The sequence below is a fragment of the Chrysemys picta genome, chromosome 6 (genome assembly GCF_011386835.1).
Source record: "Chrysemys picta bellii isolate R12L10 chromosome 6, ASM1138683v2, whole genome shotgun sequence".
NCBI classification, from domain to species: domain Eukaryota; kingdom Metazoa; phylum Chordata; order Testudines; family Emydidae; genus Chrysemys; species Chrysemys picta.
The window spans coordinates 56,555,814-56,582,528 of record NC_088796.1 but is presented as its reverse complement, the minus strand read 5'-3'; the positions used below and the strand labels follow the sequence as shown (position 1 = coordinate 56,582,528).

The 26,715-nt window shown below is 43.6% G+C and overlaps 1 protein-coding gene across 1 annotated transcript; it reads left to right on the top strand.

Moving 5' to 3' along the window:
• The first annotated feature begins 16,790 nt into the window (after positions 1 to 16,790).
• Positions 16,791 to 26,715, top strand: LYSMD3 (LysM domain containing 3). Its single transcript, XM_005288134.4, has 3 exons — positions 16,791 to 19,144; positions 19,416 to 19,688; positions 22,374 to 26,715. Exons 1-3 carry the CDS (start codon positions 19,091 to 19,093, stop codon positions 23,037 to 23,039), a joined length of 993 nt encoding a protein of 330 aa, XP_005288191.1. The 5' UTR covers positions 16,791 to 19,090; the 3' UTR covers positions 23,040 to 26,715.

The window sequence follows — 26,715 nt, the reverse complement described above, 5'->3', positions numbered from 1 at the left end:
GTGTTGATGAACATGTGGTTGAGGTCCTGGTGTTTGTCGGATTTGCCCTATGTGATGTGGCTGTTAGGTTTTTGCACCAGGTTGATTATGTCTAGCAATTCTTCTAATTATTTCTTCCTGCTGTAACTTGTACTGGAGGAATGAGATGTGGGAAGGAAGGGTTAGGCTTAACTGGCAGTGGTGGTTTGTATCAGGACCAATAGTTAGAAGGCCCATGGTCCCTGGATGGGGACATTGGGGAAGAGGAAACAGGGAGTGTTAGGCTGGAAGCACATCAGCCACACAGAGCAGTGCACAGAATTTAATAAAGTCCCACTTGTTCAACTTAACGTGCATTCAGCTTCAGTCTTCGCTAATGAAACACAGTGGCAGCACTGGAGCTGTGAGTTCTCTGCAGGGCAGCAGCTGGCAGCATGAGCCACAGAACTCGGTCGGAAGCCCTCCTGCATCTCTGGATTTTGCAGATGCAAACCTAGCCCAGTGATGGACCCGGAGGCATAAGGATTTCAAGCTGTACACAGATCTGGCCACTCAGGAGGATGACAACAACAGGAAAGTAAAACTTATTTTATCTTATTGGGGAACATGGAGAAACGCCTGCACCTCTCTGAAAACTCACTACTGGGTCAAGCCTCACAGCAGTCCCTGGAGCCCCGAGGACAAACATGACAAAGCCACTTTTTAATGCTCCAGAGAGATTGCTGCTCGTGTTGATGCACCTCAAGCCCTACTAGACAGAGATCAGATATTGTCCAGAATGACTGCTGGTATTAGCTGACACCCTGAGCAGGGGATATCTACCCAGCCTCAGCGAGTTGGGGAAAGGGAATCAGGACATTGATTTCCATCAGTTTCACTGTTGAAACTCGGAGAGAGTGCAGCATGTTAATGGAGTTAAAGAGTCTAACAGAAAAGGACATCCAACAACTGGCAGTCAAGAGAGCAATAAGAGGGACGCCAGAAGACAAAAAAGCCAAGTACTGGTAGGAGCAGGACCATATTTTCACTGTAAAGATGAGCTGAATGCTCAGGATAGAATATTATGAGGACAGAGCTGTTGTCCCCACTTTATTATGTAAGGACATTGTGCAAAAATTACATGCCTCACACATGAGCATTGACAGCTATCTTAAGCTTGAGAGTGTGTTTACTGGCTAAGAACGAATACACAACTCTGCTCCTTGTTAGAAGGGTATTACACTTACCCAACATATGATTACCACCAGCAGAAAGACTTTCTTACCACATGAGCTGCCCACCTGACCATGGGGAAAGGGGAGAGCGGACATATTGACCTTCAATGAAAAGCAGTCCTTGATTAGAGTAGACTACACATTTTTGAGAGGTCAATGCCATGCCTGATACAAGAAGCAAGACAGTATTGGCAAACTGAAGTGCCATTTTATGAGATACAGTATTCCAAACACCGAATTCACTGACAACAGACTCCAATTTGCCTCAGAAAAATTCAAAGAAGTTGCATGCAAGTTGGTGTTTGACCATCACACCTCTTCCCCAGCATACCCCAGAGTAATGGTAAGGTGGAATCAGCTGTGAAAACAGCTAAGAGACTGTTACAGAAGGCCCTTATAAGCCTTTTCTAAGGTTGAGATCCTTATTAGCATTTTTGGCACACAGGAATACCCCATCAGAGGGATGCCGAAACAGTCCAGTGTAGGATGAAGGACAAAAACCCTATTACCAGTGACAGGGGACTTGCTACAGCCAGAAGGCTGGGGACACTGCCAAGAGAAGACGGCCAGCAACCAGAGAAAAAAGGCAATGGAGTATGACAGGTCAGCCAAGGACCTAACAGCCCTGGAGACAGAGATTCCTGTGGAGATCCAGTCATTAGAGAAATGCGAAAAGGAATGGACTAAAGGAGCCATGAAGGGTTCAGTAGCGTCCAGGTCATATGGGGTGACTATGCAAGAGGGACAAGTGATCAGGGCCGGCACAACCAATTAGGTGACCTAGGCGGTCGCCTAGGGCACTGCAATTTGGGGGGCAGCCACCACAGCGGTATTTCCGTGGCTGGACCTTCCGCCGCCTCTGTGGGGGGACGGCATTTCGGGACGGGACCTTCCGCCGCCTAGGGCAGCGGAAACCTGGCGGCGCTCCTGCAAGTGATCCAAAGGAACCAGAGGCATGTATGAGCCGGCAGACACAAAGAGAGAGAGCCTATAGTAATACAAAAATCACCACAGAACAGAGAGACAAAGAACCATCCAGAAGCAAACCATACAGGGAGAAAGGAAACTCCATAGAGAGACAGGGATGTCTGTTGTAAAGGTGAGATTCCAACTCAGCTATATGCTAGCAACCTCTGGCCAAAGGGATTTAGGTATCAATTATTTGTTTTTAATGTTTATATTAAAATTTTTGTAAAATAGGGAAGATGTATCATTGAAACTGGAATCAGAAGGCCCATGGTCCCAGGAGGGGCTGTTATTGAGGGGACAAGTCACCAGGGGAACAGGAAACAGGTAGAGTTAGGCTGGAAGCAACTCAGCCACATGGACAGAGTAGCCCACAGGGTTTAATAAAGTTCCACTTGTTCAACTTAACTTTCATTCAGCTTCATTCTTTGCAAATGAAACAGTGGTGAGAAAAATACATAGAGAATGGAAAGACTGCTGAATTCTTCATGGAACTGACTTAAGGTCATGCTATGGGAAAGGGCAAAAATGACCAAATCTTGTATCAGAGAATGGTTAGCATCTCTTTCATCTCAACATGTTTACTTGCTGAATGCTTTCCTGATGGACAAACATATGTGTGAGAGAGAACAAAGGAAAGAGGTTAATTGTCTTTGTAGCCCTTCCAAAATGTGAGAGGATTTCAGTGCACACGCAGGGAGAACAGTAATATCTACAGAGTACAGCTTTATATCTACCTGGTTGCTTTGGCAATAAGTTAACCCCATGGAATCCTCTGGTTCCCAGAGAGGACCAGGATACATTGTAGGAGGAACTTAATAAAATGACAGGTTTCAGAGTAGCAGCCGTGTTAGTCTGTATCCGCAAAAAGAACAGGAGTACTTGTGGCACCTTAGAGACTAACAAATTTATTAGAGCATAAGCTTTCGTATATGCATCCGAAGAAGTGGGCAGTAGCCCACGAAAGCTTATGCTCTAATAAATTTGTTAGTCTCTAAGGTGCCACAAGTACTCCTGTTCTTTTTAATAAAATGAGGACTTCAACATAGAAGGTCATTCGCTAGTTCTCTGCATTCACTTGTCTGCTCATATTATTTCCCCAGCTCAGACTAGAGGATAAGCATTACTATTGATTGCCACATTCTAGCAGTAGCATGGTCTATAGCTAGAGTTGGTTGAAACTTTTCAAAGGGCCTTTTATCAAAAATGGCATTTCTCATGGAAAGTTGTTGACGTCAAAATGTTTCATTCGTTTGTGGGAAATGTGTCTTCATAATAGTTTGTCAAAACCATTAATGAAATATTATGAAAATGGTTATCAACAATTTTCTGCTGATTGGTAAATTAAAAATTCTCATAATGTACTTGACAAAAATTTCACACACAAAAAAAAAAAAATCACAAAAAGACTTTTGAAAAAAATTTAAATTTCAAATACTTTGAAATAAAAACTACATATTTATTTATTTGCAAAAATAAATTTCCAGGTTTTTTTACTAGCTCCATTTACAACTTGGATTCAGTTGTTCCATCTGCCATGCTGCAGCTGTTGGAGGCGTAGTGTATCATTATACTGGCACATAATTAGATTGCCATCTCTGCAGAGATGGTTTGGTCTTATAATGAGGCCTAATGGCTTCTGTTCAAACCACAGTGGGAGCTTACTGGCTTTCCTGGTCACACAGAGAAATATCAAGATGAGAACTTGGCAAGAACTCCCTGTCTTCCCTTTATGTGTGGTTATTGTTAAATAAACTTGCAGCCTTGTTTTTTCCAGTCAAGTGTGTCCATCTCTTAATTTGCAGTATGTCATTGACAATGTAGATACTAGATGGCAACTCAGAATGCTTTCTTATAAAACGCCCACTAAATTACTGAAAAAACTCATGTAAGCCTTGGTAACAGACATGGGACACTCAAAGCACTTCAGACATTAGGTAGCAAATCCAATATGAATGCTTTCCAGAAAACTTATATCTGAATTGTATTCTTCCGAAGGCAAACTCGTATACAGTTCAAATCTGTGTCCAAGCATCTTATCAATATAATTTTTTACTTTACATAATGTAAGTGTAAGTCTTGTATCCTCTCTCCCACATACTTTGTTTTCTCAGAAGATATTTCAGACCAATTAAGAAAAGTGTTAAGCAGCTCCATCAGCCCCATACAAACTTTTATGTAGTTTGCCTTAGATCATCGATAAGTATTTTGTTTGCCTTCCGGGGGGGGGGGGGGAAGGGCTCAGCAGCAGTAAAAAATAGTTTAAAAGAGTTTCTAATCTTCTACATAAGTTAATCATATAAAGTCTCTTCATTTCTCCTCTTAAAGTTTACAAGCCAAAATCTGAGATACTACTCATTTTGTTTATTTTTTCCCCTCTGAAGTCAATGGGAGTTTTGACATTGACCTCAATCAGGTCAGGATTTCATCCTCCAAATGTAACTATACATCATGAAAGTGAAGTCCTATTCATGAGCCAAATCATGGTGTTCATGTTTGCAGTTAAAATGGGTCCTTAAGGCAGCAGCCAATATTGTGGTCATGTGGGGGGGGACCCATTCCCAGTGAGAGATCTACAAGGCATTGTACTTCAGGGAAGCAAAACACTTTCTGGAGCTTTCAAGGTTGTAGAAGGCACATGCTTGCTGCTCCACCTGTTAAGGGAGTAAAGTGTATGTTCTCCCCTGGACTGGATGGCATGAAAGGAGGATGTGAATACTCTCACCTCCAAACTGTCCTCTTTGGTTTCAGTTACAGTTCTGGCCTGAGTAAAATCCATCTAAGGAGTTCAGGATTTCATCCTCTATTTGTAATGCTGGCCTTAGTGCAGCTTTATAAAAACTAGGGAAACATCTGTTTGTCAGCTTATTTTTAAAATGTGTAAGATCTGTGGGCTAGATTCTTCACCAGCTCATGCAGCCTTTGAAACTCATGCGAGTGTGAGGTGAGGGTAAGAACAATACTGAGTACACGGGGTGCAAGGCAAACCCTTTAGTCATCTTTTACTGTAAAACAGCCTACAACACCTCTGTAAAAGGATACTCTCTAAGTGCCTTTTGTTATTAATGAAATCTATATTAAAGGTGTTTTTTGGTGAGGAGTTGCAGGCAATCCTGATGCAAGAAAACTGCCTGATGTAAAAGTAAACTTGAAAATATTTCCTAGAAAAACATGATAAATCTTGTAGCTTTCTCTATTACACAAAGTGTTCCCATACAACCTTTTATATTTATGGCATATCAAATCAGGGTGTGGGATTGTTCGCACAAATGATAAAAATATTCTCTTCAACAAAAAGCGACATGTGCCTCCATATTCTTCCCTTTATATATTTAGAATAGTTACTGCATAAATCAGGAGAAAATATACTGTTTAAAATCTGTGTAAGACCAGCTAGCTTGATCTTTTAGAGCTGCTCCCAGTTTATACCCACCATGTGTGGTGCTTCCCTGCGGTTTGTTATTTTACTTCAATGGAAGCGGGATGAAGCCAACAAAGCTCAGTAACCACACTGCATAGCACAATGTAACCATGGAAGCATTTGTCCACTTGGCAGAGCCCCTCCAGAATGATTCAGCCATTCATTTCATTGAATCAATATTGAAAGCTTTTAAGATTTATTACTTGAGGGTTAGAGGGAAACTAATAAAATAAATTCCTTGTTTCTTCCCATTAAAGGTTTCAGAGTAGCAGCCGTGTTAGTCTGTATCCGCAAAAAGAAGAACAGGAGGACTTGTGGCACCTTAGAGACTAACAAATTTATTAGAGCATAAGCTTTCGTGGAAGAAGTGGGCTATAGTCCACGAAAGCTTATGCTCTAATAAATTTGTTAGTCTCTAAGGTGCCACAAGTCCTCCTGTTCTTCTTCTTCCCATTAAATTCATCTTGTCATGCTAGGCATATTAGAACCTTGTAGACATTTTACTAATGTGAGCTGGATGTATTTCTGTTTCTCCTTATGGAGGGATTATTCATAATATATTTGCATTAACATGCCTAATACTCAGTGAAAGAGAATGTAAAGGTTTTTGAAGCATTCTGATGTCCGTAAAAAAAAGCCAAGTAGAATAGAAAGACAAAAGTTGTATAAGAATAGGGGAGGAAGGAATCTGCTTTAAAATTCATGAAAGAGCTATTACGTTTACTGAAATCCCATGTCTTATTTAGATATAAAATATAAACTGGAAACTTTATAACTTGTTACAAAATGCTTAAAACATTTTTAATGGAGCAATGATTTGGAGTGAATAGCTATATCTTTGTTAAAGTACAATTATGCTAAATGAAATTGTTATTAATTTATAGAAAGCCACTGATACAAAAGATAAATGCAAATATAAAATTAGCTTGTTCTGCAAGAAAATGTAACCAACACCTAAAAAATCTGTCCTGGTGCAAATATTCCAGTTTCTAATTAGTTGAAGCACAGAATTTTTTGTAAATTTTGCTTTCCCACCCTGAAAAAAGCTCTGAAGCAAATTCAATTGAGTAAGCAAGACATTTAATAAAATGATTACTACTAACATCATGACAGAAAAATGCTAGTGTAAAAGTCTATTGTTTTTTGCAACTAATAGAAATTGTGAATGTGCCCTCAATGCCTTGTCCAAAGGTACCATCAACGTAGCAGGCTGTGAAGGCAGTAACACTTAAGATATTTGGATTTATCAGGAGACCAAATCCTAGAGTGAGGCAAAATTGCACAAGATGCAAATCAGTGTGTGAGAAAAGGTGGCTTAAAATTCACTTCTGCTCTTTCCTGATCCTGCTGCTGAACTATGCTGACTAGATTGTTCCACTGTGAGAGAGTGAGGCAGAGAGAGAGAGAAAGTGACCTTATAGTCCACCCTCTCTGTAATTCCACACAACACACCCGAAAGATGCTACACAAGGATTATCTCAGCATAACAGATCCCCAAATCATCACAAAAGTATCTGTCTGTGAAATTTATGAATTCAGGCTGATCTGAGGAAATTACTATGAAAACTGTTGTATCGTGAAGGCCCCCATCCATTTGTGCGTATCTGCCATGAACTTGCAAGATTGCATCATGTCTCTGCCAGTGTGGGAACAGTGGTGGGTTGTTAGAACTCAGCAACCACCCATAAGGTGGAAACAGTTTGGAATAAAAATTGGCTCCTGCCCAGAGAACCCAGTTTGCAAGGTGCTGGAGTTTGGAGAGTGGAAAATTACCAAACACAGAACAAAGAAACCAAGGTGGGGATAATATAAACTCACTCACAGAACAATGCAAGGGAGCTCAGGGTGAGACACAGAAAGTTCAGACAGGAGGAAGGAAGGAGTCAGACAGGCCAAGGTCAAAGGAAGCAAGCTGATCTAAGGAGAACACAAGCCAAGCACTAAAGCAGGACTTGGGACAGGCCCAAAGGTCACTGACCCAAAGCCAAAGATTGCTCTAGAGTAAAAATTATTCTTGTATTAATGTATGTAGCATTTATAAGAACTACAGATTTATACAAAAATATGATTAAGAGTAATGTGTTAGACTTCAGTGTACACAGTTGTTCTCAGACTTTTGTACTGGTGACCCCTTTCACATAGCTAGCCCCTGAGTGCAACCCCACCTTATAAATTAAAAATATTTTTTTATATATTTAACACCATTATAAATGCTGGAGGCAAAGCAGGGTTTGGGGTGGAGACTGACAGCTCGCGACCCCCCCATGTAATAATCTCGTGACCCCCTGCCTGAGGGGTCCCAACCTCCAGTTTGAGCACGCTGGTATACAGCATCAGCATATTATAATTAAGGCTACATTTATGTCACTGAAGTTGTGACATTTTCTGCTTCAGCCCCTGGGGCTGCAGGACTGGAGCTGGCAGCCAGCAGGACACCGGGAGGGTTCCAGCAACAGGGGACAGCCTCCTCATGGTCCCCCTGCAGGGTTCCAATGAGGGCAACAGCTTCATGGGGGGGGGACCCCCATAGCTCCCAGCTACCACAGTGGCAGTGGAAACCATGGAGCTGCAGCTGCAAAAGTCACAGACAAGTCACAGCTTCTGTGATTTTTTTGTTTATTGCCCATGACCTATCCGTGACTTTAACTAAAAATAACCATGACAAAAATCTTAGCCTTAGTTATGATACATCTACCTCTTGGCCCCTGGAAGAAGTAAACCAGAAGGCTTGCACCTCTAGGTGGCATTCTTGGAGAGGGCATGTTTAAGCTACAGGGGAGTCTGAGACTGGGCAGAGGCACCACATGGTCTAAGCCAGATCTGGCCCATCTAACACTTCTGTCTGGCCTCCTCTGCCCCATTGCAATTTCCAAGTTTGGGCCACTAAGAGTCCCACAGCGCAGGAGCGCTCAGACAGGCTGCCTGCCCACCATGGCCCCACGCCGCTCCCAGAAGCGGCTGCGGCCAGCTGCTGCTGGCAGGTCTCTGACGGGGGAAGGGAGGCGGCTTCACGCACTGCCCCACCCCCAGCACCGTCCTCATAACTCCCATTGTCTGGAAATCGGCCAATGGAAGCTGCAGAGGCGGGTGCTTGCAGGTGCGGGCAGTGCATGGAGACCCACTGCCCCCCTTCCCTCAAGGGGTGTGCAGAGACATGCCAGCAGCAGCTGGCCACAGCCGCTTCCGGGAGCAGCATGGGGCCATGATCTGCAGGCAGCCTGCCTGAGTCCTGCTGCACGGTCAGTCAGGAGCTACCTGTGGTAAGGACCTCCTGGCCAGAGCCTGGACCTCGCACCTCAACCTCCGGTCCCAGGTCAGAACCCCCTCCTCCACCCAAACTCCCTCCCAGACTCTACACCGCAATCTCCTGCCCCAGCCTGGAGCCCCTGCCTGCACCAAACTCCCTCCCAGAGCCCACACCCTCTCCTGCACCCCAACACTCTGCACGAGCCTGGAGCTCCCTCCCGCACCCCCTCCATTAATATAGTAGAAATGTGCGGCCCGTGATCACTTACCAAAATTCGTGGAGTGCCCCCCCCCCGCTAAAAATTATTGCTCACCCCTGGTCTAAGTGCTCACAACAGGGTCCTAGAGAATCTGCACCCCCAACAGTGTGCCTAGCGACCCTGTGTGACATTCTCCTAGTGTCATCTGGACCGGTGATCTGCTAGGTCACTCCAATCCTCGACTCTGGGAGCCAGCCTTACCCTGCGCCGCTGTGAGAACCCCTATTCTCAGGCTGTTCACACATAGCGTCTAGCATATAAGCTGTTCCCAGCTATGTGAGTGAGCACTTTTGGCCAGCCGCTGCTTGGATTGTGCAACTGAATGACACTAGCCAATATCTCCAGTCCCAGACACAACCCTAGGAACCTCCATCTTGCAGTGTCCAGTTATGCCCGCTGGATGCTGCAAGCTTATATGAGTTCATCAATTTAATAAAAAAAATTGATATGTACCAGGCTTGTTATCCCAAGGGGAGTTTCTGACACGCTTCAAACCAAACGCACTGCTTCAGGTAGGATAAACAAATGGATTTATTAACTACAAAAGATAAATTTTAAGTGACTATAAGCCAAAGCACAAGAAGTCAGATTTGGTCAAACGAAATAAAAGCAAAAACACATTCTAAGCTGATTTTAACACTTTCAGTGCCCTTACAAACTTAGATGCTTCTTACCACAGGCTGGCTGGTTGCCCTTCAGCCACGCTCTCCCCTTTGATCAGCGCTTCAGTCGCTTGGTGGTGGTGTCTGTAGATGGAGGTGGAAGAGAGAGAGAGCATAGCAAGTGTCTCTCCCTTTTATCATGTTCTTTCTTCCCTCTTGGCTTTGCACCCCCACCTTCAGAGTCAGGTAAGCATTACCTCATCGTAGTCCCAAACTGACCAAGGGAAGGGGGTGACTCACTTGAGAGTCCAACAGATCCTTTGTTGCTGGGTAGGCCAGTGTCCTTTGTTCCTGTAAGGCTGGGCTGGGTTTGTCCCATACATACCCTGATGAGGTGTGAACTGCCCTTCTGCTACTGGAGAGTTTTGCCTGGGCTTGTTTTAAGCCATGAGGACACATTTTCAGCCTCATAACTATATACATGAAATTACAACCTATAACATTACTATAACAACAATGTTCAGTGCATCATGAGTCTCACAAAGATACCCGACATGACCAACTTTGCACTGGATACCACACAATCATATTATAAGGATGAACATGGGAGGGCAGGGTGTTCCCCCAAGATACAGAGCATCCCACCCTGAAATGGGGCAGAACTCACCATCACAGAACCCCTCAAGCCAGGACATGGTGTTGCAGGAGTTCTTATAATCAGGACTGCTATTTGCCATGCTGATTTTACAGCAGCTTCCATGCCCCAGTCCTCCAGTCAAGTCACCTTCCAAATTTAGTCCCCTTTCAGTGTAAAAAAGTCTAAAGAAAACATCTAAACAGTTATTATGCCCCTTGTTGGCTACAGCAGCTTGTCTTCTGGGATTGGTTCTCAGCCCCTTCTGGGCTACCTTTATGTCCTTCCCTGCTCTATTACAGAGCATTGACTCCAGGCTACTTTCCCTAGAGCCCCTCTCACAGTCTACAACTCACTGAAGTTCCCTGCTCTTTGCCTCTACTCCTGGTCTCTGCATAGTTCTTCTTTGCTCTTCTAACTGAGCATCAGGCTTTCTCCCTGATGACCCTTTATTAGCAAGGTCTCACTACCTCCCTTCCCAGGAGACTCCGGAAGCTTCTTCCAGGGACCTCCCTGTTTCTTGCAAACACTATCTCAGGGGCCTCCCATAGCACCTAACCAGCTTACTGTAGTTCCTCTTCCCTTCTCTCTGACTCAATCCTTTTAATGAGGCCCAGGTGTCATCGGACTCACACTTGACCTCATTAGTGCCACCCCCCACCCCAGGAAGCAGCTAATTATCACACAAGTGGTGCTAATTGAATAGGGCAGACTAGCCCAAGATCTCCTGGTCCTGTAACAGGGCAGGTGCTCTGAGACTGTGGGGGCCTATTTCCGTTCCTCCCTGGTCTCACGCATCCAGGCAGAGTTCCTCTGAGTGATGTCTGCTGGTTCCCTAGATACCTTTGAAGAGCAGTGGGCACTGTCCGAGGTTCTCTGCCCTGATTTTGTACCTGTGACCCTCACTCCTGACCCTGTTATTCATTAGTTGGCCCCTGTAATTATTTGAACCCTGGGTCCAGTAGCTCCTCCCCTTAGGCTGGGGAGGGGCCTTCAGATGCAGGTGGGCTTGTGCCCACCCGCCTCTCATTAGGTGTAACAGGGCAGACTGTCCTATTACAGATGCTAACATAGGGATGTTGAGTCCCCTCACAGCAATCTGGTGGTCTGCCAGCAGGGGGAGCCCAAGTAGCTCTGTAACATCTTAGGACCTAATCATTCACTTCTGTATAAAAATATTCACTTCCCATGTAGAAAATGGGGGAGGCAGCTAACTGTATGACAGCGTTTCCCACTTCCCTGAGATCCTGCCGAAGACTCTCTTTAGATCTGGGGATCTGGTGGGAGAGCATGTGCTGAGCAAGCCAAGGAAGAAATGGAAAGCAGAGGAAAGACTTGCCTTATCCCACACTGACCCCATGCTGATTCCCCCAGGAATGTATTACAAACTCAAGCTGTATTATGTTTTTGCAGCCTTCTTCTCTTTAAGTCCAGTAAGCAGACATTGACTGGACAGCTTGGTTCCACTGGAGCTATCCTATCAGGGACTTCACATTGTTGCATCTGTCTCCTCTAACTCCCTTAAATGGTAATCCCAAATGTGGAGCGGAAGGAGATGCACCACTGTAAGATGGCCTCTGGGTGTACATATCTGAGTGAATCTCTTAATTACCCATATTCTAACATGCCCTTTCATTCAGGGGATTATAATATGTATTTAGATGCCTAACTTTAAATACCAAATTTGAAATCTTGGCCTATGTAGGGTGACCAGATGTCCCGATTTTATAGGTCTGTTTGTTATATAGGCTCCTATTACCCCCCACCCCCGTCCCGATTTTTCACACTTGCTGTCTGGTCACCCTACATGTATGTCAGAAAGACTAAATGTGATTATTTACTGAAGATGACTCAGAAAAGGTATCAGCTTTCCCCCATCTCAAGTCCTTACCTCCTTTCCTTCTTGACTACTTTCTTAAAATACTTTTGTTCCCAGCGGGACTGTATTTCCTAGCTTCTTCTCCATTCAAGCAACGTTGGACACAACATGTCCAAAGGAAAGGGAATGGAGAGCCTGCTGCAGTTGTACTTGGAATGCCATGTAGTGATTAACATTGACCTTGTTGCTCATTGAGTATGCGCTATTACGATATGCAAAGTAACTTACAGAGGGATGGAGAAAGGCTGTTTTCCCATTAGCATTCATAGTAGCTGTGCAGCTACCATCCTGCTCATCAAGTTGGGAATATACCCTTTTGTATATTGATGGGAAAATGTCACTAGTTACAAATGGTTACAGACAGGGGGTGTAGTAGGGTCAAAGCAAACTCCAATACTTTGTTTTTTTCCGAGGGAAAGTGCTTCGGCAGTTCTCTTTCACCCTGATGGTGCACCTCTAGATAAAAGAAGTGGTGGAATTCCCTGTCCTGAGCTTCCTTGTAGCCACACCACCAAAAGACTAACGAAAAATGTGCCATTTTCAATACAATATGCCATCAGTAGTGTATGTTGGAACAATCATGAAACTCGGCTGTAGGTGTTACTGAGTATGAAGTGTGTCCTCTCATGGTCTACCCACTACTCTGACTAGTCTTATAAAACAGTCTTTCAGCAACGTGAATGGAGTCTGAATCGCCAGTTTCCCAGCTACCGACAATAACAGTTGCTTCATTTCTATTGCTGAAAGCTTCCTTTTTAAAGACAAGTCGGTGTTTCAGACACTCCTTGCCAAGAATCCAGTGACACTTCTTAATAGCTGAAATTCCCACTCCCTTGTTACTACTATTTTCTGTCATCTGGAGAGACCATGAGAAAATCTTGATTTGTAAATAATTAACCCAATATTGTCAGCTTGCATAAGGCTTCCTACACTCTCTATTAATGTAGTTGGAGGAGGATTTAATCACCCCACCATTTGCTGTTGCTTGTATTACAGAAGAGCATGTTGGGGCAGAAACAAGTTCATTTAGGTAATCTGGCTAGCAATTGAAACTGGTGCATGAAAGCTGCTTATACACAGAGGGACTCTGATGGAGCTATGATAGCTTACACCAGTTAGAGATCTGATCCATAACAAGAAATAGCTCTTAAAACAACGAATCTAATGATCTGGCTAAGTATTGGGAAGATGCTACCAAATACACTCTGCAAGGAAGAAAAAGGACCATGCGGAAACATAACATTGTTAAGCTCCCGAAGTTCATTTAAGGGGTTATAGTAGTTTAAAGATGACTCTGGGTAGCTAGAGCTATCTTAGGGCTGGTCTACCCTGGGGGGGGGAGGAGGGATTGATCTAAGATAAGCAACTTCAGCTATGAGAATAGCGTAGCTGAAGTCGACGTATCTTAGATCGATTTACCTCGGGTCCTCACGGCGCAGGATCGATGGCCGTGGCTCCTCCATCGACTCCGCTTCCGCCTCTCACTCTGGTGGAGTTCCGGGATCAATTTATCACATCTAGACGAGATGCGATAAACCGATCCCCAATAGATCGATTATTACCCGCCGATCCGGCGGGTAGTGAAGACGTACCCTTACACCTAATGCTGAGATGAAGATGCCCATAAATTAGCTTCTTTTGATCACTCCCAATTTTGTACTGGACATACACAATTATCCATTAACACTGCTAGCAAATGAGCTCTGCAGTGTGTCACTATGCTTACTTTAAAATGGTGCAGAATCACTCCTGCACTGCCTGTGCCCTTCCTTGGACCCAACACATATTTTGCTCCTATCATACACTTCCACAGTGCACCTGAGAATATGGCCCATTATAGTTATGTTCTTTTCCACAATCTCTCTCTTCCTAGGTACTGCACCTTTACTGCTCTGGATAGAAAATCTCTGTTGATGCTTGCTACTTCTGATTTTCTTATTGGCATAATTTCTCTTAAGAGTTTCTAAAAGGCTTAGGTTTCAGAGTAGCAGCCGTGTTAGTCTGTATCGGCAAAAAGAACAGGAGTACTCGTGGCACCTTAGAGACTAACAAATGTATTAGAGCATAAGCTTTCGTGGGCTACAGCCCACTTCTTCGGATGCATATAGAGTGGAACATATATTGAGGAGATATATATACACACATACAGAGAGCATGAACAGGTGGGAATTGTCTTACCAACTCTGAGAGGCCAATTAAGAGAAAAAAAAAAACTTTTGAAGTGATAATCAAGCTAGCCCAGTACAGACAGTTTGATAAGAAGTGTGAGAATACTTACAAGGGGAGATAGATTCAATGTTTGTAATGGCTCAGCCATTCCCAGTCCTTATTCAATCCTGAGTTGATTGTATCTAGTTTGCATATCAATTCCAGCTCAGCAGTCTCTCGTTGGAGTCTGTTTTTGAAGTTTTTCTGTTGTAAGATAGACCTGCGGGTGGCTGTCATTGAATGGCCAGACAGGTTAAAGTGTTCTCTCACTGGTTTTTGAGTATTATGATTCCTGATGTCAGATTTGTGTCCATTAATTCTTTTGCGTAGAGACTGTCCGGTTTGGCCAATGTACATGGCAGAGGGGCACTGCTGGCACATGATGGCATATATCACATTGGTAGATGTGCAGGTGAACGAGCCGCTGATGGTATGGCTGATGTGATTAGGTCCTATGATGATGTCACTTGAATAGATATGTGGACAGAGTTGGCATCGGGCTTTGTTACAAGGATAGGTTCCTGGGTCAGTGTTTTTGTTCAGTGATGTGTGGTTGCTGATGAGTATTTGCTTTAGGTTGGGGGGTTGTCTGTAAGCGAGGACAGGTCTATCTCCCAAGATCTGTGAGAGTAAAGGATCATCTTTCAGGATAGGTTGTAGATCTCTGATGATGCGCTGGAGAGGTTTTAGTTGGGGGCTGAAGGTGACAGCTAGTGGTGTTCTGTTATTTTCTTTGTTGGGCCTGTCTTGTAGGAGGTGACTTCTGGGTACTTGTCTGGCTCTGTCAATAAGGCTTAGGATTACTATAGAGTATCCAGAATTTTGTCTGAGCCATCCCCAGTTTCCTGAGGCAATTTCACATCCTTCAAGCAATGCTTCCTGGAAAAATCTATTGTCAAAACATCATTACATTGTTGTGATTTAAAAATCACACTGCAGCACGACCTTATTTTACAATTGTGATGGCGCCCCACATAAGGCTTTATGGAAATATGCTTATGAATATATATGACATAACAGGAATATGTTCTGTGCTACATATGCATGTAACATATCTATGTAAAGGTTATGATCTACTTAATCTATTAATCCTATTTGTATACATGTGTCATTTTTGTATTCAAAGTTATGAATATTGGCCGTGTACTGGCTTGATTTCTAAATAACCTTAGTAGAGCATTTGGTCAGTTCCTGGAGAAAGGAATTCGCAAAGTTAAGTGCCCAATCAAGAAGCACTTAAGGAACAATGACAGGTTTCAGAGTAGCAGCCGTGTTAGTCTGTATCCGCAAAAAGAACAGGAGTACTTGTGGCACCTTAGAGACTAACAAATGTATTAGAGCATAAGCTTTCGTGGACTACAGCCCACTATGCATCCGAAGAAGTGGGCTGTAGTCCACGAAAGCTTATGCTCTAATACTTTTTTTAGTCTCTAAGGTGCCACAAGTACTCCTGTTCTTTTTAAGGAACAATGCATTTTGGAATGCTCCAATCCACATAAGAAGTCTTCTTGGAGACATTCAAGATACCATGTGGGCAATGGCTTCTGCCTGTAAAAACTGTGACTCATGCATGGACATGTGACTTGCCCAGGTGTCTCCAGAACTCCATCTTAGAGCAGGATTTTGCATAGGAGAGAGGAGGGGGGTCTCTACCCACAAGAGAAAGTCTACTTAAGCCCGTGGGAGACCCCTCCATTTTGGTCCTCAGTTGGCTAAAGAGAAAGCCTCCCCACCCCCAAGGATACCTGAAAGAAACTGGAACAAAGGAGTGTGAGTGATTGCTGGACCCAGACTAGCAGGAGACTAGTATGTAAAAGGAAGCTTACTGGAACTGGTGTGGTGTTATTTGTATTCAGTTTTCTTAGACATAGACTTGTGTGTTTTATTTTATTGTACTGGTTAATTCGCTCTGTTCTGTCTGTTACTACTTGAAACCACTTAAATCCTACTTTCAGTATTTAATAAAATCACTTTTTACTTATTAACTCAGAGTATATGTTAATACCCTGCGGGGTAGTATCTCTCTATCAGTGTTATAGAGGGCAAACAATGTATGAGTTTACCCTGTATAAGCTTTATACAGGGTAAAACGGATTTATTTGGGTTTAGACCCCATTGGGAGTTGGGCATCTGAGAGTTAAAAACAAGAACACTTCTGTAAGCTGCTTTCAGTTAAGTCTGCAGCTTTGGGGAAAGTAATTCAGACCCTGGGTCTGTGTTGGAGCAGACAGGCGTGTCTGGCTCAGCAAGACAGAGTGCTGGGGTCCCGAGCCGGGAGGGAAAGCAGGGGCAGTAGTCTTGGCACATCAGTTGGCAGCCCCAAGGGGGTTTTTGTGATTCAACCCGTCACAACAATATTACCACACTGCAATGTATTTTATTTATATTTAAATAATTAAGACACCTATACAAGGCTCTAGATGACCTAATATATCATTAGTATTCTAATAAAATAATGAAAATGACCATTTTAACAGGAACTCTGCTAATCAGCCACCTACAAAACCTCCTTTCCCACCCTTAACTGAGACCCTCAGCCCATGCACAGCTGGGTTGGGGCACTGGGAAGCAGTGCCCTAACAAGGGCAAGGCGAGTGAGGCACTTGCCTTGGGTGCACAAAGCCGAGGGGCGCAAAAAGTGGTGGAGAAAAAAAAAAGCCGCTGGCATAGAGATATTTATAACCGCGTGATCTCCCCCCGGCCCCACCTGCTGCCCCCCTCCCTCCGCGCCTCCCCCGAGTGTCCCCCAGCCCTGACTTGCTTCCCCCCCTTCCCGGACCAGAGCAGAGCAGCTCCATGCTGCCTCCCTGCAGCAACTGCTGCCGCAGGGTCCTAGTGCCCCCCATCTCTCTCTGAGAGTTCAGACTTACTCTGAGCCTGCCCTTCCCCCTCAGACCCTTTCATTTTTCAATGGGACCCTCCAGCAGCACAGCCCCCTCGCCCACAGTCACCACTCCTGCCCCATGCTGGGCAAGGAGATAGCCTCATCCCTCACCCCCAGTGAGGCTACAGTCAGGGGCAACAGCAGGGGAGGAGACGCACACAGTGCCCCCCAGCACCACCACGCGGGAGGCGAGGGAGATTCCTGGATCTGAGAGGGGCCCTAGGAGCACATGCAGTGACAGTGTGCAGCTGGGGGGCGGGCAGGAAAGGGGAGCTCCTCCCCCAGAGCTTGCTGCTGCCAGCAGGGAAAAGGCTGGGGGGGGGAGTCCTCCTCTCTAGCCCCTGTCCTGGAGCAGCCTGGCTGTACCCCAAACTCATCCCCAGCCCTGTCCCACCCCAGAGCCCACACCCCCAGTCAGAGCTTTCTCTCTGCCCCCCCACCGCACCCTCAACCCTCTGCCAGAGCCCTGAGCCCCTCTAGCACCCCAAACACCTCATCCCCAGTCCCAGACAGAGCCCTCACCCCCCACACCCCAACCCTCTGCCCCAGCCCTGAGCCCCTCCCACACCCCAAACCTCCCATTTCCAGCCCCCGACAGAGCCCTCACCCCAACTCTCACCGAGCCCCCCCACACTCCAAACCCCTCATCTGCAGCCACAACCCACAGCCCTCACCCCTGCACCCCTCCCATCCCCAAACTCCCTCCCAGAGCCTGCACCCCAATTCCCTGCCCCAGCCTAGGGCCTGCACCCCAATTCCCTGCCCCAGCCTAGGGCCTGCACACCAGGCTGCCTCCCTCACCCAAACTCCCTCCCAGAGCTTTGGGCAGGTGGGGGGGGCAGGTTCTGGGCACCACCAAAATTTCTACAAACGTGCCACCCCTGATCCTGCCCTGCAAACCTGAACTCCCAGCATTCTCAGGACACATGCTGATCCCTAGTGGCCACTGCTGATATCCAGCACCTCCCTCCTCTCTTAACCTGTGAGTCCCTCTCTGGATTAGAACTGGACTGGAACCAAAGAACATCTTGGAAGCAACATTACCAGCTCAAGCAGTCAAAAATCATGAGTTGACCTCCCCAAAATCAGAGGCTCTACCACCGCCCCTTCATTCATTCTTCGGTGGCAAGCCCTTCCCTCCGAGAGGGACTGAGGGACCCACCGCTGAATTGTCACGGAAGAGTTGGCCCTGGGGAAGGGCAAAATTTTATATTCTTGCCTCAGGCGCAAAAATACCTAGTTACAGCTCTGCTGGGCAGACCTGGGACACCAAGTTAACTCACTCGAATTGTTTAGGGCCGGGTTGAGGCTGGAGACTCCGCACCATCCAGCAGCACTTTATAACGTGGGCATAACTTTGCAGTTTGATCTCGGGCCAAGCCACCGTGCCTGCTTTGGGGCCAAAATCACCCCACCCCGACTGGTATCTCTTGCAACCCCCCCAGGATCCTGGGGCCAGTCTCGTGATCTCTAGACGCTCGGAGTGGGCACTGCTGCCGGTGTAGCACCAGCCGCCCTGCCCCAGCGCTTGGCTAGGGGAACCCAGGCACCCCGCCCCCTCGGCCCCCAGGGACACGCCTGTTCTAGCCCTGTGGCGGCTGCGCTAGCTGTACGGCCCTCGGCGAGCAGCTCCGGCCGCCGGAGCTCAGGGAACAGTTGACTCCCGTTCTACAGCGTCCCTTACTCAATGCGCATGCGCAGCTGGGCCCGACGCGCAGGCCCCTTTAAGAGCGCTGGGGGCGGGGCTGCTTTGCAGACGTGGCGGCCGCGACAGGCCGCCCCGCGCGGAAGGCGCTGATGAAGGCGGCCGCCCGGCGCCATTGCCATGAAGAGTTCCTGGGGGAGCGGCAGGTAAGTGTTACCCCCCGCGGGCCGCCCTCTGTCCCCCCGCGGAGAGGGGCCAGCACGGCCGCCCTGAGTCCCGCGACCCCTGGCATCGGGGGGGCAGATTCTAGCCCGCCGCGGCAGAGCCTCCGGCCCGCCCCCAGTGTAGCGCCACATGAGCAGCGCCGTGGGGAGGCCCTGGCTGGGCGCCCGGAGGCAGCGCAGCGGGTGGGCGAGGGGCGCTGGGCGCGGTGGAAGGCTTTGCCCGGGGTGGCAGGTGTTTCTCTGCTCTCGTTAGAGGCTTCCCGAGAGAATGGCCGGGAGGAGCCAGCCCCCAGCCGGAGCCCTGCCCGCCGCGGGCAGCAGCCGAGCCTACCCGTTTGGAAACGGTCTCCAGGCGGACAGCGAGGCGCAGGAGGAGGACGGGGAAGTGTCCGAGCTGCGCCCAAGAGGGAGGGAGAAGGTCCGACGAAGTACCTCGCGAGACCGGCTGGATGATATTGTGCTACTAACGAAGGACATCCAGGAAGGCGAGACTTTAAACGCGATAGCGCTGCAGTATTGTTGCTCGGTGAGTCTCGTGTACAGAGCGGTTCCCAGCGCGGTCTGTATTTTTGCCCACGAGCCGCTCAGGTCCAGCGGGACACGCAGAGTGTTCCCTACGGAAACTACACAACACGAATGCGTAAGTTGCGTGATATTTAAGCCCCAGAAATCAAGAAATGTCCAAGTTAAGGCTGACAAGGTGTGCAAGGTAATACGTTTATTGGACAGCTTCTGTTTGTGAGAGAGACAAGCTTTTGAGCCATACAGAGCGCCTCTTCGGACCTGGAAAAAGTACTGGGAATGAATGACTTAAAGAAATGCTACAAAATATTAGTATATGTCTTACAATATAAAAAAAGGTTTTAGTGTTTTAAACTATTGGCTTGGCTATAATGATCTTGAATGTATATACAGTAGCACCTTTCATCCAAATGGAACCTAGAATGTTTAAAAACTTTACTGTGTGTAAAATATGCTGACATTGCACATCTTTGAACTATAGCTCCCTCTGGGGTGATATGTGACCACTCTTCAACAGCACATAAGAACACAACAAAAGGACTTGACTTAATGTTGTAAGTCATGTATTGCAGTCACATTTTCATTCCAAATCTTCATACCACATTTTACAGATTATATTCTTGAAAGCATTTCCTGGATGTTATGCATTTTGGAAAAAAGTGTGGTGTGTCTGAGAAAGAAGGTGAGGCTGCATCTGAATTCTGTACCACAGTGCATAGCCACAAGTGGGCAGACTTGTAATAGAGCAACCTGTATGGAGACGTTTCTTGATTTGGATGCCTAACAGTATAACAGCAGGGCTCACTAAAAGTTTTCATATGGTACTTTAATTTTTTAAAAAGAAAAATAGATAAGAGAAAATAACTTTGCTCTCCAGGACTCTGAAATTTTGAAGACTAGCCATAAATGGGTATTAGCTGATGTTATTTACATGTGCTATTTGTCCAGACACCACTTACCTCCCTCCCTATGCACTTTAGGAAGGCCAAGAGAACACTCTTCTTACATGAGCCTTAGGGTGCTGCCAACTTTGCAACATCTCCAGTTTTAGGATTTTAACTTGCATGAGTAGTGTTTAGCTTCTTGGCACTCTTGCATACTCTACTAGTATTGAGCCAAGGGCTTCTGCAGAGCTCTTACCTCAGCTAAAGGGAACCTTCAGTACACTTCTCACTTGGTAGTTAAACTACCTGTACGTGTGTGGTAGCATAGCCTTCTTGACCAGAGTAGTGAGAAACTTGTACAAAATCTGAGCTACATTTGCTCATGCAGCTTTCAAAAGCTCGTAACTTGGTCAATTAAAAAAAATTTTTCTAGGGAATGCTCAGAGATGTTCTTATATGGCTTTTTTCATGCAAAATGTAAACTTTCAACTCTCTCTAGCCATTTTGATTGTAAAGCAGTTATTTAAAAAAAAAAAAAAACTTGGTGAGTGAATCAGAAACCTTATTTACTTGTTCTCAGATGTTTTGCTCCTATTCTCTGGGTGGGATTGGTGGGGAGGGAAGAGAGCCTGTCTACAGAGACCAAGCCTGAGGAACCTTCATCTTGTAAGATGAAAAGCTTTAAAAAGTTAAGTATCTGAACACTTGATTTAACTGAAAAAAAAAATTTTTTTTTAAACTACCCCCTTTTTAATCATTTTCTCTCCCCCCCCCCCTTCTCTGTATCCTTCACAAGCTTACTTTTTGTAGCTGTTTGTAATATAACCTGTCCTGGAATATTTTTTGCGAGAGTTAGTAAGTGGAGCTCTTAAATCTGTAGGAAACCCTGCCCTTTCTCAAAGAAAGAGGGGCAAAGGAAGACTTAATGGCCTGAGTTATGCCTATTGTTGCACTTGGCAATACAGAGGCAGAGAAGAAAGAACTATACTAGATGAATGAGGGTAATTTTGTAAAGTAGGAGAACTTCTATCTACCTAGATGTTCCCGAATGGGGTCGGCAACCTTTCAGAAGTTGTGTGCCGAGTCTTCATTTATTCATTCCAATTTAAGGTTTTGTGTGCCAGTAATACATTTTAACGTTTTTAGAAGGTCTCTTATATATTATAGACTTATAAAACTAAACTATTGTTATATGTAAAGTAAATAAGGTTTTTAAAATGTTTAAGAAGCTTCATTTAAAATTAAATTAAAATGCAGAGCCCCTGGACCAGTGGCCAGGACCCGGGCAGTGTGAGTGCCACTGAAAATCAGCTCACGTACCGCCTTTGGCACGCATGCCATAGGTTGCCTACCCCTGGTCTAGAATAACCAAACCACATTTGACAGTAATAGTATGTCTGTTTGCAAAGCACTTCATAAACTAATGGTCATCATTTCTTTGAAAGGGAGGGAGGAGTATTATTTCCATTTTCATAAATAGTTATTGAGACACAGGTTGAGTGACATTTTCCCCCCAAGTTCAGAGGGAGTCAGGGTGATTATTTGCGTTAGAATACAGTTCTTGACTTCCAGTCTGTACTTCAGTTCTTGTCTGTTTCAAAAATTTTGTTTGTATTTGGAACTCTTTGATTCCATGTTTTGCATCAAAATATTTTCGATTGGGTTCCATTTATAATGTGGGATTTCCTTTTTTAGGGGTGTACTCTGTTACTCAGGGAGGCTAAAGCTCTTCTTCAGGTTTAATAAACCTTTCATATTGTTTAAACTACGTTGCTTTTAATTTTTTTTTTTTTTTTTTTTTTCAGGTTGCAGACATTAAGAGGGTTAATAATCTTATCACTGACCAGGATTTTTTTGCTCTGAGATCTATCAAAATTCCAGTGAAGAAGTTCAGTGTATTGACTGAAACGCATTGCTCTCCAAAAGGCAAGCAAGTTTCAAGACCTTTATCATCTACTCAGTTTTCCCCAGAATCCCAAGGAACATCACCAGCTTCTGATTCATTTTCCTGTAATGAGACTGTAGGCAGCTTCTTGAAAGAAGTGGATCGCGATATAGAACAAATAGTAAAGTGCAATGATACAAAAAGAGAGAATCTTAATGAAGTTGTTTCTGCCTTATCCGCACAGCAGATATGCTTTGAACCTGATGCTAAAACCAAAAAGCGGAAAGATCCCTATTACGGAGCAGACTGGGGCATAGGATGGTGGACAGCAGTGGTGATAATGTTGGTGATTGGCATAATAACTCCAGTTTTTTATCTCTTATATTATGAGGTTTTAGTGAAAGTGGACGTTAGTCACCATTCTACAATGGAATCTGCCCACTCACTAGTCACAGCACCATCACAACAAAAACAAATTGAAAATGGAATAAATCCAGCAAACATCATGAATGTTGAGAGTGAGGAGGAACTTCAGCATTACAATGGAAAGTCCCAGGAGACTGTTGTTCATAGACATCTAACATAACTTTCACATGAAGAGAAAAACAGTATAGAATGCGAAATGCATCTGGAATGCAAAGAATAGATATTACTGATGTATACATTCCTTCTTTTTGGACAGTATTAAAGTACAAGGATGCTTTGCTTCCTTTATTTAAATAGTTGTGGGAACCTGATATATTTACATAGGAGATGATCCTTCTGTGGGTCATTTAAACTGTCAAGCATGTTGACAGATGACATTACCAGATTTAATGTGAGATTGTCATGGTATAAATGTGTATGTAAACAGGTATTTTTGAAAGGCTTTGCACTTTTTTCTATTTAAATATAACCTGTTTTGTTTTTAATTAATGATTGCTGTTAAGGTGCAGTTCTGACAAACATGAGATAAATGAGTACAGTTGATTATAATTTGCTATGTGAAAGCATCTGCTTCAGCATGTTTAATTTTAAAAATAAATATTGTTTCATGCTTTATTTATAATATATTTAATGGTACATGCTACATGGGCTATCTTAATATCCCAGTTTACGGCTATCAACTGAAGAGATCTACTTCCCACTTCATAATATATACCACTGAATACATATTTAGTGTATGGCTGGTGTAAATTCTGTGTGTAAAACCTTTTCCATATATAAAGTTCAAACTACTTTTTTCCTTAGATCAATGTGAGACTTTCTGAAAGGAAAATGAATATATAGGGCTGAGAGCTACTGTTGACTAAGTAGAAAGATGTACTAAATTAAGCTTCGTTGACTGATAGGGCAGTGCTTATGTTGAACTTTTTTTGCACTATAACTACTGCCTTATATAATAGACATCAAGTGGTGAGATTGCAAAGACATTTAATAGAAGTTTGTGACCTTTTCACAATCTGTGCACAACCAAACAGTTTATTAAATTCCTCCTTTTTGAGTATAAGCAAATTTACTTTACTACAAGTAAGGCCCAAAGTTCAGACTGGGTCTCATTTTCTGCTGCAATCCAGTCAATAGGCTCATAAGCCATCTTTTTAAATGTACTTCAGAAGCTTGCTTGAGGTCACTTTGTGTATAAGTGAGCTATGCTCTGATGCCTAAACACAATCCAGTTGTTGAGACAGAAGTCCTTGTCCTGTGTAATAATTAGCTGCTTAAATTTGAATAATTAGAAATTGGCTAAATAACATGTATGAGAAAACAATCAAAACAAAAAATGTAGCATTTCCTTCCATACCTTTTTTGTATTATTAAGGAAATGTCACTCTCCTAGTTACATCTTACAGTGCAGAAAACTGGTTTTCCTCAGTTGAAACAGCTGGTGTTTTCAGGTGTCTGAGTGGATGCATACGGTAATATGTAGGAGGGCTTCAGAAGCACCACTCTTTTTCAACTCACTCCCACAACACTTCAGAGGGAAACCCTGTGGCATCTAGAAGAGAAATTTGGCCTGCAGTGAGGGTGCAGCTACTGGCAGTACCTTACTGCCCCCATGATCCTTGTCAGCCTCTTAAATTTCTTCCCCTGAAGAAGGCTGGTCCCTGCCTTTAAGCAGTCACCTACATTTTTCCTAAGAAAGTTACAGCTAGAGAAGAGGGAAATTAGTTTTGAACTTACTAATTTTTGTTTAAAGAGGAAAGTGGAGGTAGTTATGTATTCCTTTATAGGGATTTATTAAGATAGTGCCTATAACTTACACTAAATCCCATCATATTTGCCCCCTGAAGCAAGGTTCTCACTGTTATCCTCCACTCATAATTATTTCACCATATGAGTAAATGGATAGGCTTTGGCAGCAAAAGAGACTTGAGTGAAAAATACTTCTCTTCAATGTTATATTTTGTATTTAAACAGCGTCTTGTCCAAGTGTACAGTATAAAAGTGATTCTGAGAAATGGACATATTTTTAAAAGATGCAGTACTTACAAACACTTTCTCAATTTAGAAATTCTGATGTCTTGCAGATTTTAAGGAGGGCAAATGCAGTTTATTGTTAAATGACGCAAACATGGTTAATTGGCTGTATTTTTATTTAAAAATTGTAAAACTTGACAATACAAAAATTGCATTTTAAGGCTCAACTGGTCTAAAATTTGGCAGGTGGAAGTACGCTTTGATCCTGTGAATTTTTATTTTGGAGCTATTCTGAATTGTTTGATAAAGTGGCTGCGCTCAGAAGAATTTGATCATGTAAAATTTCTTCCAGAGAAGACCAAACTAGCTATACAAGTAGGAATTATTTAACATTTGTTTTAGAAATAGTTATATAAACTTTTACAAACATAATGGGTCAAAACATTAAACAGTTGAAGTTTAGAAACAGTTGAGATTGCTTTAATCTATGATTTCAACATTACTTTGAAGGTGCCTTAATAGAAATCATATCTGTGTAGGATCTGGAACTCTTTAAGCATAGAATACAATTCTGTGCTCTGAACGAACTTAGGCTTGCTCTTTTTGCTTGCCTTAACTAACCTCTTGTCCCCTATGTCAATGATTACTTTTGGAATTACAAAATGTTAATGCTTTATAATGTCAGAGATTGGTCCTTTCATCACAATAAAAAAACTCAAGAGAATTATTAACAAGCTGAATAACATGAAATGAGCTTGTTTGGGATTTTCAAAAGATACGTTGCATACTAGTTATTTTCAGTAAGTGTGACTAATTGTATACACACATGAGCAGACAAAAGAAAATATTAAATTGCTAATATTTTGGTAATAGATTATAATCAGATTTGGTCATATCTTGAATTAGAATCTGAAAGGGTTCTATACTGTTAAAATACAAGTAAAGAGACATTGCTACTTATGTTGCTCTGTGGCATTATATACTGAGAGCCTTTGTTTAGTTACATCTCATACAAGTCAAATTTGTGTGTTTTATTTTAAGGTCTGAGAAGACTTGTGACTTATTGTCAATGAGTACTTCCTAAAAAAAAAAAAAAAAATGTGTACTGCAGCAAAGGCATAAACTTTATCTTTTAAAGTCGTTTTTGAAATAATACTTAAGAAAAAACTGTTGTTCTTTTGAACAACATTCCATTACCTTATATAACAACATTTTTAAGAGCAGAAAGTTAATTTTATCGGAGTCTGACATAGGTTTCCCTTGAATATAGGACTCCTGTTAGTACTAAAGGGAGTTGCTTGCATGAATTTCACTTTGCTTCTCTGTGGGCAGCCTTGTTCTGTTGCAATTGTACTATCTTTTCCAAACTACGATGACAGATACTGCAGTATCAGTTATTTACCTGTAGCGGTAAATAACTGGCTGATTGCTCTTTATGATACAGATTTACATTTAATAGTTAGAAGTGAAGTGGTAAAGCCAAACTCCTGTCAAAACTGTTTTAACAGTGAAGTTGGAATTGTAAAGAAATTTATTACATGGTGCATTCAAGTGAAGAATCATGCTTTAGATTAAATACAAAACATGGTTTGCTCAGGAAGTCAATTTTTAATCTAAGTGCATATTGCACTGTTGGCACATATGTAAATGTTTTATTTAAATCTGATATATTTTGGAGTACACTACCACAAATGGTCTTTGTATAACAAAGTATTTTATACAGGATCAAAATGTAATTAGATGTGAAATAATGCAGTGCTGAAGATGTAAGCCTCTTATTAAATCTTTTGTTCCTTTTACTTGCTTCATAGTTTTGGGAGAGCTCTGAGCAGTCTAATAAAATATTTTTGTGTGCAGCAAAA